This window comes from Gavia stellata, chromosome 20 (assembly GCF_030936135.1).
Source record: "Gavia stellata isolate bGavSte3 chromosome 20, bGavSte3.hap2, whole genome shotgun sequence".
Taxonomy (NCBI): Eukaryota; Metazoa; Chordata; class Aves; order Gaviiformes; family Gaviidae; genus Gavia; species Gavia stellata.
In genome coordinates this window covers 11,484,978-11,498,728 of record NC_082613.1, presented here as the reverse complement: position 1 = coordinate 11,498,728, position 13,751 = coordinate 11,484,978, and the positions used below count along the sequence as shown (strand labels likewise).

The following is a 13,751-nucleotide window of genomic DNA, read 5'->3' as shown; positions in this document are numbered from 1 at the left end:
GAGGCACAGCTTCATCCAACCCTTTCAAAAGCCACAGCAACTATTCCAAACTAGAGACTCCAGATTCATATTTGCATTGCTGCCCCTGCCTCAGTTCCCTAAAGATTCAGACTTCCCCGAGGAGTTCAGCCAGGGAGCTGCTCTGAAAACTTTCCAATATAGATGGGGATCCAAGCTCCAACTTCACCTTCTGATAAACATTTGAAAGACCCTCATCCTTGTTCATGTCCTTTCTTAGGCTGTTCTGATGTCCCTGTGGTTCCTTGGCCCCGCTCTGCATTCCCTCTAGCTTTACAGCTGTCTTCTCCAGCCAAGCCATCTAGCATTGTAGGTGGTGTCACAGGCACATCTGAAGCAGCCTGTTACACCTGAAAATAGGTTGCAGACAAGCTAGCCAACAGCAGAATGAAGTCTACCTGTACAGTTCCATTCCAGCTCCTTATATGCATTACACTTGTGCAAATACACATTCTTCCTCTAGAGACAAAACATAAAAGCTTCCAGCCAGCTTCAGGAGAAAAAACAGTATACACAACTTGCATTTAAGTTAGGTGGATTAAAGTCCTTTATAAGCATCTCGCTGAGAAGGAGATATCCAAATAGTGCACAGTTCAGGCTGAGGCATCCACTATGAAGAAAAGAAATATTTAAGGAGGTCATAGGAAGAACTGGCAAAATAAAGGCAAGAAGAAGGAATGATGAAAAGCCCTAGGGAAGAGGCCCAGCTGAGCAGAGCAGACACCATGCAGGAGCAAATGTGTAAGTGATTCTATTAAAATGCTGGAAGGAAAACAAGGTAGGAGGGATGACTCAGCAGCGAGCTGAAGTGAGAGTATGATACAGCACAGAAGGAAGATTGAGACAGCAGAAAGAAGGTAGGTGGTGCTGATGGAGGTGTGCTCCTGTCAGCTCAAGGAAGCAGTCAAGTAAGGTCAATACATCGCCAGTCTCAAGTACCAAGGAGCCTCTAGGGACCAAAATTCCTTTCCTAAACAGGAAGAGCGGAGCATTAAGGCCAGGATGACGACAGCAACATGCTCTGGGAGATGCCCAGAGAGCAGAACACAGTAATAATGGGTCCCAGCTACTCCTGCAAGCAGTGAGTATCCCAGCAGGACACAATGCAGTTACAAATGTTTTCAGGCCCATCAATGACTCCTTGAAACCACTGGTCAGGAACACACATTGGAGAAGCAGCTTTTGATTTACAGCTACTCCGCAATACCTCAAAAGCTGGGTCTGCGCACCCCAGACCCACACACGCAGTGTGGTGACCAGCAGCAGACACTTGGTGCCAGTGCTCCTGCAGGCGTACAAGGTCCATTACAAAATAAGAACCACAGGAAGATGATGCCTTTTAAAAGGAAGTTAAAAACAGCTAGCTAGAAGGGATAAAATCCAGGTAGATGGTATGAAATTGCTTAAAGCCATCCTCCTACAGAGCCAGAAAGGATCAGGAGACCCTGTTGGTTGGCAATTTGTTCATTTAATCCTATATGTCCCCTCCTGTCAGCTCTCAGGACTGCCACCCCACCAGTGTCACAAGCTGCAAACACTAATTACAGCAGCCTGACCTAAGTCCATCCCTCCACCTGCATGAAACAGAGAAAAAGTAATTGCTGTCTTTCTGCAAAGGGACCCAACCCATGCTTTGGGGGTGGAAGCATCAGTTCTTTATTAGTGTCAGCTACAGGAACAAATAAAACTACAGAACCCAATAAATTCACTAAAAATGATGATTCATCAGCACTTGTCATTTCCAGGGCAACTGAACCAGGCTGGGTTCCACACTACTTTTCACAAGATGCTTTCAGTAGCAAGAAGGGAATTCATGTGGGGATTTTTTTTACAGGTGCAGGAGGAAGCAATTCTGCAAGGTTTACAATACACACAAAAAATAGGATGGGGGGCTGAAGACAAGCCAGGGTCACTGTACAGGCATGATTCCAAAAGCACGGTGGGGTTGCTGCTGCTGTTCTTCAAAGGCAATGTTCTTGGGGCTTGCTCTCAGTCCTGAAGTCTACAAAAAACCCAAAGAACCCACATATGTAATTTTCAACTGCTAAAGGAACAACTTCATCCAGACAAGGACTCATCTGAGCTTGGATTAACACAGTTTCCTTATGATCACAAGTAGAGGAAAATACTATCTTTAAGGGGTATGTGAGAGTCTGAATTGCTTGTTAATGGGTCTGTCCCACCCTCAGCAGCAGGGCCAGCTCTCCTGATCAAGCCCACACAGAATTGCCAACATTTTATAGGGTATCTACTGACAAGGTTCTGCAAAAAACACTGGGAAATCCCAGTAAAGATGGTGCCAGTCCCCACTAGACCTACAGAAAAGCAAGGTCCTTTCCTATCTTCCTTCCTGGTTGCACAGTCATCACCTTTGTGAACACAGAAAAAACACACAGAACCATGTCTCTGCAGTGCAATTAAGTCTGGAAAACGAAGGATGTGATTTAAGTGGAATATTACAGTCAAAGATACTCACATTGCTCATCAAGCCATACTTGGTCTGGACAAGAAACCCAATCCCCAGTTTCAGTCAGAAACCAGGGACCCTGAGCACACCACGCACATGCCAACACTCAAAACAGCTCCCTGCACCTACCTGCAGTCACTGCAGGAATGCCGCGGCGCTGCTCTTGTGCGAGGTGTTGGTAGCCTGGTGCGCTTGGAGAACAGCGACCGCTTCCTCGATCTTACAACAGGGAGCACAAGGTGGGGAAGAAGTTGAGTTGCTCCAACATAGGAGCATACTGCACAAGAAACGCAATATTCCAGTTCCTGTCCTCTACTCAGACCCACTTCCAAGAGGTAAAGGACTTAAATAATAATAATTATAAAATCCAAGTCTGCTGCTTCTGCAGGAGACTGATCAGCTCACAGACCTCTTCTGTCTCTTCCCTAGGAAAATGCTGGGGCATCTCTCCTTTTCCATGGAAGTCAGAACCGTCCAGGGAGAAATCAAACTTCTCCATAGGTGGAGCTGCCTGACATGACCCAGCAGAGCCCATGCTCCTTCAAAAAAATGTCAGCGAAAGGGTAAAGGTGAATCCTGCCTCCAAGGAGCAACAAGGAGATGCAGTCAATTCACTGCAACTGTTCTGATGGGAACCAAAGCTAAATATTCACCAGGATTAAGGAGGAAATGAAGAAATGCTTCAGAGAGGCAGCATTTATCTGGTTTCTATTCTCAGGAAAGAGCATTTCCCCCTCTCCTTCCAGGGAGTGACACCCACCCTGCTTTTCCCCCTCTCACTTCCCAGCCACCTCCAAACCACCCTCAGAACTTGGCCCTTTTGCTGAAGGCAGGCAGGCATTCACAGGGTGGGGGGCCATCAACCCAGGGCTCTTTCTGCTCATTTTTCACTTGGAAAAAAACAGCAGCTACTTGCTCTTCTCATGGCTATCAACATCCTTGGCCCATCTTCTGGGCCATGATCACTTTTCCTTGCAGCAGCAGGTAGTTAGCCCTTTGGGATGCGATTTATTTGGGCACCGAGTTACTCCTACCTTGGAGCGCAGGGAGTCGGGGGACTCCAGGAGCAGCAGCAGCTCAGAGTTGTCTATCTCCAGCAGCATCCCAGTGATCTTGCCGGCCAGCGAGGGATGCATCGCATGGATCAGAGGGTAGAGGCGCTCACCTGCTCCAAACACCAGGGAGGACATCACCACTATGCAAGACCTCCAGCATTCTCAAACCCAGTGCAAACCCTCCTGCCCTCCCTGCTCTGTCCTTTCAACTGAAAAGGGATACAAGGCAGGGGGGAAATCACTGCTCACAAGCAAACCTACTCCAGCATGTCACAGCAACAGTGTTTGCAGACAAAACGCTCCCATTCCCACTTCAGCACCCCTGTACAACTGGGAGAATTAGCCCTACCTACAGGGCATGCTTACCAGGAAGGAAAGCCATACAAGGAAATGGATATGGAAGAGCAAAGCCACCTTTGATGGCCAGGGACAATGCTATTTGCCCTCCTCCCACGATCCCATCCTCCAGCACGCATTATTTCCCTGCCAGATTCCCCACTACAGTTTTGCCAGGGTGCCTCAGCCCTGTGCATATGATCGTCCTTCTTCCCTCCCCAGATTACTCCGCTCCCAGCCCTCTCTTGGGCAGAGCTCACCCTAACCCCTATGCCACCAAGCTCTTCTTCAGCACCCGAGAGCGGTGATGCACGATGGCTCAGAGTTCAGGGGAATCGCAAGTGCTCTGGTGCAGCCTGGCAGCACGGGCAGGATGGAGCTCTGCCTCTCCCGCAGAGTTTCACCAGACGCTGTCTCACTGCCAGGCAGCTAATATAGGCAGGGAGTGGTTTTGGTGCTTCCATACCCTTCCAACACAGCCCAGATTTTTATTTTTTTAAAGCAGCATAGTATCAGAGCAATCCTATGAAGCCTTAGAGCTTCTCCTAGCAGTTAAGTTTTCCCTGGTGCATGCACATCCACATGCCCTCACATGCATGCACAGCCCCACAGCTGGACCTGCTCCAGCAAAGCAGCCGTGACACCCACCTATCATTTGCTTCTGCTCCTGAGGAGGGGCTGCTGCGAGCATGGATGCTGTCAGCGGCTCCTGCCCCTGGACATGTACAGCAGGTTCTCCCACCTGGAGAAAGAATACACAGGGAAGAGCAGCGATCAGAAATGCTGGAAGCGATGCATGAGATAACTGGCTTGTAGGAGCAGTGCTGGGCCCTGAACGCAGCAGGGCGTTTCACCCTTCCAAGCTGCTGATGCAAACTCCGGCATTGCCTGTTTGTATCCAAACGCTGGCTTCCAGGAAAGTTGGCACCAGGCATTACAGCTGCATGGCTACTGGATCCGTAGCCCCAGGTACCCCAGCAGCCCCTGGGAAAGGTCCCCATAACACCAGTCATCGACAGAGCCATGGGGCTGCCTGGGCAGGACCAGGACTGATGCATGCTGCGGCGGCCACGCCGAAGCCGGGAGCTCACAGAGCGGTTACCTGCGGGGCCACCACGGGCGGCACGTGCCCCATGGGCTGGACGTTCCTGACGGCCGAGGAGTACTTGTACTGCGGGGTGCCCCGCGGGAGGGTGGGCGAGGAGGGCACCCGAGCGCTGATGGTCTGCGTCCCGATGTTAGCTGCAACGGGGATGGGAACATTTGTAATGAGGAGCCCATTAAACGCATGCCTGCACTGGGGAGGCTGAAGCCAGAAGGGAAGTGTGCTCAACCAGAGGCCCCAAAAAATCCCCCCACGGGCTCAAAGCAGCCCCCAGGTCAAAGGCAGCTTCCCCAGGACAGGCAGGGCACTGCCATCCTGCCTGCTGGACAGGTCTGATGTTGTGCAGAGGGCGGGAGAGCTGGCAAAGGCACCTACACCTCCTTGCCTCTCCTCCAGAAACACCCGTCCCCATCAGCAGCAGGAGGATGGGCACAGCACCAAGGAGGGTGGGCTGCAAGAGCAAGTGCCCCGGGCCTCCAGCTCACCCTGGCTCCCCTTCTGCAGGGCAGAGGAACGAGAGGACAAGGGCAAAAGCAGCGGTGACAAATCAAAGACAACCCTCCTGGTCCCCCTGCTCATTGCAGTGTAAGACACTCAATGCCAAAGACCACCTTGGGCTAAATCGCATGAAGCCATGAGGGTTGTAGATAGACACTGCCGCACCAGACAGTCCCATGTTTTGGGGGACCTCGGACCTTCACCCGCTCACCAGGTGGGCAACTTCCACCCTGGGCTACTTCTGCCTTTCCTCAAAGCCAGTCCATGGAGGAGCCTCAGAGGGGGCTGTGCTGTAAGCCCTGGCGAGCATCCTCTTCCTCCTCACTCGCATGAAAGGCGGAGGTGGGACAGGATAGACACGGGGTTAAAGCACTCTGGAGGCGAGGAGTGCTCTGGGCACTGTGTGCAGGACAGCAGCTCGGTCACCACCCACCAGCCCTGCACAAGCACAGCCATGTCACACCAGCAAGGTGGAGAGGCACACCCTGGGACAGAGGGACAGCCCCAGCACAGCCAAGAACTGGGATGCCAGCAAGGTCTGGTTCTCAGGCCATAGCTCTGAATACCTCTAACATGAGCGTGTTTTACTGGAGGCTTGCCCTTGGCAGCGGTTCAGCTAGAGCCGGTGAGAACCCCTGCTTCTGCCCAAGAGGTCCTTTCGCAACCTCCACCTTGGTCTGAGCACTAAGCCTAGGGTGACGTGGCTGCATCGTCATCTTTAATGAACGTATGCAAGGAGCAGCGGCCAACAAAACCAATCTGCATATCAGAGACCTGTCCCATTACCTGGAAGACCACAACCTTCCCCAAAAGTTACACACTTATTCACTACAGACACTGCTCCAGTCCCGTCAGGTCCAAGGGCACCATCTGAACTCCGCCACGAGCAATCCCACAAACTGATCCAGCTTCGGAGGCAGACCCAAGCTCATAGCAAGTACCCTCGTCCTCACACGGCTGCTACAGCGATGTCCGAGCCGGGTCCTTCCCCCACTCACCCACTCTCTGGGCCTGGGGGGGCACGCGGGGCACCTGGGTGGAGGCCTGTCTCATGGTGCTGATGTTGGACAGCAGGCGCCGGGGCGGCGCGGCGGCCCTCAGGATGGGGGTAGCTGCAGGATACGCTGCTGTAGAGATGGCACATGATTAATAAAGCTTCCTGGTAGCAAAGGCATGGAAGGAGATGGGGGGGTGACTGTGGCTGGGGAAAGCCCGGGAGCACCTCACCTCTGGGGTCAACCCCAACGTCTCATCCCCAAGTGCCCATCACCGTGCTCCCTGCAGCAAACCCCCGCACACATCTCCAGACAACAGCCCCCCGTGGTTACACGCTTTGTGCTGCTTTTTGAGACCCTCAGTCCCTAACCGAGCCCAGCTCGTACCGAGAGCCCCCGGGGAGAGGCAGGCTGACTCACGGGGAGGCCGGGAGGGCTGCGCACTCCAGCGAGTGGCAGGACGGACTGGGACAACTGGGCTGGGGCTGTAGAAGGTAGCTCTGGTTTGTGGCTAGGAAAGGAGAACACGTTAACCAGGGTGACTTGGGAGCTGAGCCGAGCCAGATCTAACCCAGAGAATCTCAGCAGCCACCGCACGCAGACAAGCAAGCCAAAACCACGCTCTGCAGTGTGCCAGAGCACTTTAAAGATCAACCTCCAGTCCTGCTGCCCGCGTGTCCTCCAGCAGCTCCACTTATCTCCTCCCCAGGAGCTTTTGCACCTCTGCAACCCTACTCCCTCCCCTCGTTTCATCAAGGGACTTGCTCTCCATGTTCACACCCTTCCACCAAACTCCTCCTTGGTTCCCTCCTCTGAGGAGCAGCCGGTGGCTACTAAATCCCCAGCCCATTGCCTGGAGCACCCGCACACCACCAGTGTTTTGGCAAGCCCTGCGGCTTACGCAGAAGCCCAGCGCTGATCCCACCGATCTCACGCCGGCGTGAGCTTGGGTCTGCACAAACCGAGATATGCTCCTCAGCCTGACTGCCACCCCCCTCCTCCAGCCCAGGGCAAATTCGGGTCCCCGTGCGAGGCTGCCATTCGGGAACAGGGACTCACCTGGGGGATAGGGGGTAGGAAGTACCCCGGGGGGGGCTGGAAGGAGCCCAGAAGAGGGCCAGGCAGAGCCCTCATTGTGGCTAATCTCTGCATGTACTGGTTGGTGAGGATTGCTTTCCGCTCCTCTTTCCTTTGAGCGAGCGCGACGTAGAGAGGCTTGGTGCTGACGATCCGCCCGTTCATTTCTGTCACGGCCTTGGTAGCCTCTTCTGGGGAGGAAAAACATACAAACCCAAACCCTTTGCTGTGGCCACCCTCTGTCATCACCTAAAATTGGATTAGAACAAGACAGCTAAGTCCACAGATCGCTGCAGCACCCGCGAAGCACAGTGTGGCGGGGGGGCACGTGGGAGCCGCAGGCACCCCATTGCAGCCCCCACACCCAGGGTGGGACAGATGGGGCTGTGCCCATGGGGCTCCACGGAGAGGTTTCTCCAGGGAAGGGGAGGATTTGCTTGGGCAAAACCGGGTTGGGAAATGAAGATGGCAGAGTCTGGGCAAGCCCAAGGTCTGCAGCCTGTGATCTTCCAGGGGGTCTGCGCCCCAGCCCCACAGGCCAGCTATGCTCTCGTGCTTAATGCACCAGGAGCCAGCAAGGGCTGGGCATCAGTGGGACACCGTGCCCTGCCTGAGGGCCAGACAGCATCTGTCCCCCGCAGCTGGCAGGTTACAGGTATCTGACCTTAAAGCCAGAGCATCCCTCTGCTTATCCCATATGCTTAGCCTTCAGGAGAGGCTTGACACCAGTCTCGGTGGCAAGACTGACATTTTTATGGTTTTCCAAACGGCAAAAGCCAGCCCGTCAGCGAGGCAAACCCCACTCTCCCCAGAGCGAGGTGGCTTGTGGGTCAGTTCCATTTGTATCAGCGTCACATTGGTCCCGAACCGCAGAGTGGCTGTGTAATATTCAGAATGATGTGGCTTTAAGGTCCCATACCCTGCACCTCACCGGGGCTGGGGTGACTCAGCAATGCTACAAACTATTTGCTGAATCAATAAGCTCCTCAGGACAGTGTGGGATACACGTGGCATGACCTTCACACTTGGCTTTGTATAAAGCCGTCAGTAGGGAAACATAGCTCAACAGGATGATAATCCCAATCCCTTTCCAAGGGCTGAGCGCACCGACTGGCTGACCCCAGGAGCCCCAGCGACAGCCCTGGTCCCTCACCTTGGCACTGGTGATGGTGCCGTAGGGAGAGAACTCCTTCCTCAGCCTCTCATCATCTATCCCATCATCCAGGTTCTTCACGTACAGGTTGACCCCCTGCAAATGGGCAGAAAAATGACTTAGCCTCCTCCCAAATACACAGTGGGCTTCCAAAGTTTACAGTGGTTTTTCGAGCTGGATGCACGTTTCTCCAGCAGCTCAGCCAGAGGGTGGGACAGCCCACAAACACGTCTTCTCCAGAGCTGCCGCAGGACCGGTGACGTGGAGAGGAGCCAGGACCACGTGTGTTCTCCACTTGTAGGTGAGACGCCCCAAGTGAAGAGAGCACCCAGACCATCGCTATGAAGCTGCTCCAAGACCTCAGGAATCTGCCTCTTTTCAAGACTAATATTTTAATTTCTGGAAAGGAGCAGACCTGTTTGTTCACCTGCCAACACCATCCCGGGTTTAGATCTCTCTCCTGATGCTGCTTCCCAGGAGATTACCAGTGTCTGGACCCCTGTGCAGGTCTTTTTTAATTGCAGAAGGGACCCAGCACACTGATCTACTCTGGAGCACCCTGCATGGTCCACAAGCTGAGATGTCCCTGGATGCCCGGGGGGGCATGTCCCTGGACCTGCAGGATGGAGCACCCCACTCTCCCCTTACCTGGTACCTGCTCACTCGCTCCTGCTTGATCTGCTCAAATTTCCGCTTCAGCTCGCTCTGGCGCTCCAGCCGCTTCTGGGCTCGGCCCACGTACACCATCCGCCCGTTGATCTCCTTCCCGTTCATGTCGGCCACCGCCTGCCAGCGGAGGAAGGGCTCTGAGCACGGCGAGAAGCCAACGGCCACTGCTCTACTCTTCACCCACCACCCCAGTCCAGCCCCACCACGAACAGAGACACCCCCCCCCGGGGGGAGGGCAGCTCTGAGCCCCTTTGCCAGGTCCTGCCCATCCAGGGAGCCCTGTCAGCACCAGCACCCAGGCAAGCACAAAGCCGGTGAGGTTCCCCTCCCCGAGGAGAGGTGGGAACATCAGCAGGGGACCAGCTTGGGGCTGAGACAGCAGACGGGCAGCGAGGAGCCTCTTGCCTTCTGGGCTTCTTCGTGCTTCTCAAAGTTGACAAACCCGAAGCCCTTTGAGCGGCCAGTGTTGTCCATCATGACTTTGACACTTAGCGTCTTTCCTGCAAGAGGAAAGGAAAGCATCCATCTGAAGAAGGGTGCCCACCGAGGGAGTGCTGCCGGCACGCAGCACCATGCTCGGGAGCCACCACGAGATGCCAGTCCAGCAAGGAGACTGGACAGCCGCGGCAGCACAGAAGAACCAAACGGGAGGACAGACAGCAGGATCCCCACCGCGAGGCAGGAACGGGAGGCTGCGCGTGTTGGTGAGGGCGATCCCTCCCACCCTGGATGCTTCTCACATTGCTCTTGGCTTTTCGGTTTCTCCAGCCGGTGCACTGAGTTTCTTTGGCCAGAATTTCTCATCTCCTTTATGTATGAGTGCATGTATTGGGTTCGTATGAAAGGTATTCACAAATTACCTGATCTAACACTGGCCAAGCATGGACCATATGGTCCATGGGTTCATACAACACTAAACTCTGTCGCAAAAAGGCATCCTCCAGTAATGGTCTGGACTGGAAAAGCCACTTGTGCTTTAAAATCAGACTCAGCATTCTCTTATTCCCAGGGCTCCTATAACCAGACAGCACACTGGTTTCAAGACAATTTAAAAAACTAACGAAACAAAAAACCCCACTTTTGTTACCCGAGAAAGTAAAAAAACTTTTCTTTTTCCCCCCAGGAAAGCACCTAATACAAGTCAATCCTCCATCATTGTAGGAAAGTGCATGTAATATCCTGACGATTTAAGCCACTGTGGTCCTTTGGTGATGTGGTGTTTAAGCGAGTCAGATCCCATCAAGAGAAGGGGCTCAGTATTTCAATAGAGCACTCTCCCCAGCTTGCTTCGCAGTTGCCTCAACTCCAGTTTATCGGACATGAGGATATTTTGCTTCAACAACTGTACTCACCAAACTTGGAGAATATTTCCCGCAGTCTGTCGTCATCCATATCATCCCCAAAGTTCTTGATGTAGACGTTGGTAAACTCCATTGCCCGAGCCCCAAACTCTGCCTCGCGCTCTTTGCGGCATTTGAAATGGCCAACAAACCTGCAGGAAGGAAGAAAGGGACGCAAAACCCTTCATGGCCTCTGCAGAGGGAAGATGGGCACAGGCGCATCTGTCTCAGCACAGGCCAAGAAAGACCCCGTCACCTCAGGCAGTGCTCTGCTCACCCGTAAACCCATCACGTGTTTCACATCCAGTAACTTGGTGACATCCCACCAGGGTGTTTCCCTACCCAGACCCCACCTGGCACTGCTGAAACAGTGAGAGTGGTAACACAGGGCACAACTGGGGGTGTCACCTCAGGAGACCCCAGAAGACCCCAAGGGATGCCACCAAGTGCCAGCTCTCTTACTCCGAGGTACCCCAGGCCCCTTCGGGCAGCCGCTTGCCTCTGTGGAGACAGGGATGTAGAGACTAAGGTGATGCAATGTAAGCAGAGAGCTGAAGAACAACAAAACCTCTTCCTGCCCAGATTATCTGATGCTGACAGCCAAGATAGAGAACCAGCCCTGCTTTGTGGGCACTCCTTACACCGCCTCAGCAATAAAACACAGCCTGGGGTTGGATTCCTTCCCCACTGTCAGGAACAGCTCCAAACCACTATCACACTTCCACCAGCATCAACCACAAGCGACTCACCGCCCCGGAGACGCCGTGCTCAGCGGGACGGACAGGAAGAGAGGAGAGAGAGCAGCAGGAGGTGGGAGCCCAAGCAGGGCAGGCGTTTGCTCCCGAGCATGCACCAAGGCAAGGGAGGACCAAGCGCAGAGCCAAGGAGACTATCTTTTCTGGCACTTACACCTTCCGGTCGTTGAGCAACATCCCATTCATGGTCTCGATGGCCCGAGTCGCTGCCTCCTGAGTCTCAAAGTGAACAAAGCCATAGCCGCGGGATCCGTTTTCATCACAAACCACCTACAAACAGAGCGAGGAGGGGGGTGGGGAGGGGAAAGAGGCAGACACTGGTTTTCTCCACGCTTGCACATGAGTAAGTCGCAGGAAAACCCACTCATTTTCCAGGGACATTTACCCTCCCTGACATCCCACTCCCACAACGGCTGAGCTGCGTTGGGGTACTGGCAGCAGGTCAGGGAGCCAGGCGAGAGCTCTGCCCCGGGGCTGCCCAGGGCCAGATGTCCTGCTGGGGCCAAGGCGGTTGCCCTCCCGCACCCGGTGCTTTATATGATGCTGAAGAGCTCGTGGCTCACCAAGACCCGAGTGCCATCGATGCACTGAGCTCAGACAGCACAACACACAACGTCTCTGTGCAGGGACTAGGAAGAAGGGGGGCAGAAGGGAAAGCCCCCATTCCCAGGAGAAACGCAGCAGGGCCTTTTGGCTTCAAAGCAGGTGGGAATTTAGAGGAAACTTTGTAGGAAGCGGAACGAGAAAGTGAATTTCAGCTGGCTACAGCACGCTGCCAAGAACGCGGGGCAGCTCTGCAGCAAGCCCTTTCCTGCAGGGCCCACGGGTGCGTGTACCTTGCATGACAGAATGTTTCCAAAGGCGGAGAACGTGTCATACAGGGCTTTGTTATCAATGGAGTCATCCAGGTTCTTGATAAAGATGTTTCCAACCCCCGACTTCCGGAGCCCCGGGTCCCGCTGGGACCACATGATGCGGATGGGACGGCCTTTGATCACTTCGAAGTTCATGGTGTCCAGCGCTCGCTCAGCTGGCGAAGAAGCAAAGACAGGGGGAGAGAGGAGGGTAACACACAGGTCCCCTTCACATCCTACAGCAGCTGGGACAGGCACAGGAATCAGGGATACTGTTGGACAAGGGCTTGTTAAGCTAAACGAGACAGGCAGCTCTGCCTCCCAGGGCAGCAGGGCTAGGCAGAGGCTGCTCTCCTCTCCCCTCCTTCAGCCACACCACTCCTTCCTTTTGAATTTTTTCCTCTCCAACGCATGTCCTACTCCCACGGGATCATTCATTTCACTGCAAGCTCCCGTTTGGCAGAGACCCAACTCATTTACCCAGTAAGGATTTTGGTCTCCAGGGCAACTAACCCAACACCTTCCCATCACCGCTGCCTCGCTCCAGCATGAAACGCCTTTTGGTTACAGCACTGTATCGCTGCGATGCCTGCCAGGAGAGGGGCCTCGCTTCACACCACGAGCGGCTGGCTGCCCTGGGGAATGGCAGAAGGGGTTTTGGTGCCCTTCTCCATCAGCTCATGGAGGGAGATCACTCTGACAAGTCACCTTCCTCCCCCCCACAAGCCCAAAGCCCGTCTGCCACATCCTCTCGCAGCCCCTAAGAGATGGGAGCGGGATGGGTCACCATCTGAGAGCAGACTGGGATTAGTTACAACCAAAACCCAACAGCAGCAGAATATCGCCAAGCCACAACAGCCGAGGCATCCACTCAAACAACTGCTCCCCCCTTTTCCACTGCCTGCCCTTCCTTCTCTCGCACGCCCCAAGCCCCCGTTGCGAGGCAGCTCCTTGGGGCTGCGTTACAGGGAGCTTACCATCCGCAGGCTGCTGGAAGTTAATGTAGGCATAGCCCAGCGATCGGCGCGTGGCGACGTCCCGACAGACTCGGATGGACATAATGGGCCCAGCAGGCGAGAACTTCTCATAGAGCATGGCTTCGGTCACATCCGGGTGGAGGTCCCCCACGTAGAGAGAGGCTAACGGATAGCCAGGGCCGCTAGTGTTCATGGTCAACCACAAAGCTCAGCTGTGAAGGAAGACAGACCCGAGGCTGCAGAGTGCAGGTTTTGGATGACGTGCAGCAACCACGGACCCACACCGGGGCTGGCCTCACTGCAGCAGTGCAAGCCGTGCCCTTCCCACTGGCAATGGTGGCACTGGAAATGCACCAAGGATGCTGCAGTTCCCAGGTTTTTCAGGGACATATCCGCGTTGGCGCAAAAGGTGAGCTGCGGCGATGCGCACATGTCAGAGCCCCGCAAACCTG

General features: G+C 54.4%; 1 protein-coding gene across 1 annotated transcript; it reads right to left on the bottom strand.

Annotated features, from left to right (window-relative positions):
- Positions 1–2,620: 2,620 nt before the first annotated feature.
- PABPC1L (poly(A) binding protein cytoplasmic 1 like) lies at positions 2,621–13,492 on the bottom strand. The gene is made up of 14 exons (XM_059827420.1): positions 13,300–13,492; positions 12,305–12,498; positions 11,623–11,738; positions 10,726–10,865; positions 9,779–9,873; positions 9,353–9,490; positions 8,705–8,800; positions 7,534–7,800; positions 6,895–6,985; positions 6,478–6,606; positions 4,979–5,118; positions 4,525–4,618; positions 3,506–3,650; positions 2,621–2,744 (listed from the first exon to the last, which is right to left on the bottom strand). Exons 1-14 carry the CDS (start codon positions 13,490–13,492, stop codon positions 2,621–2,623), a joined length of 1,962 nt encoding a protein of 653 aa, XP_059683403.1.
- Between the last annotated feature and the right edge of the window lie 259 nt (positions 13,493–13,751).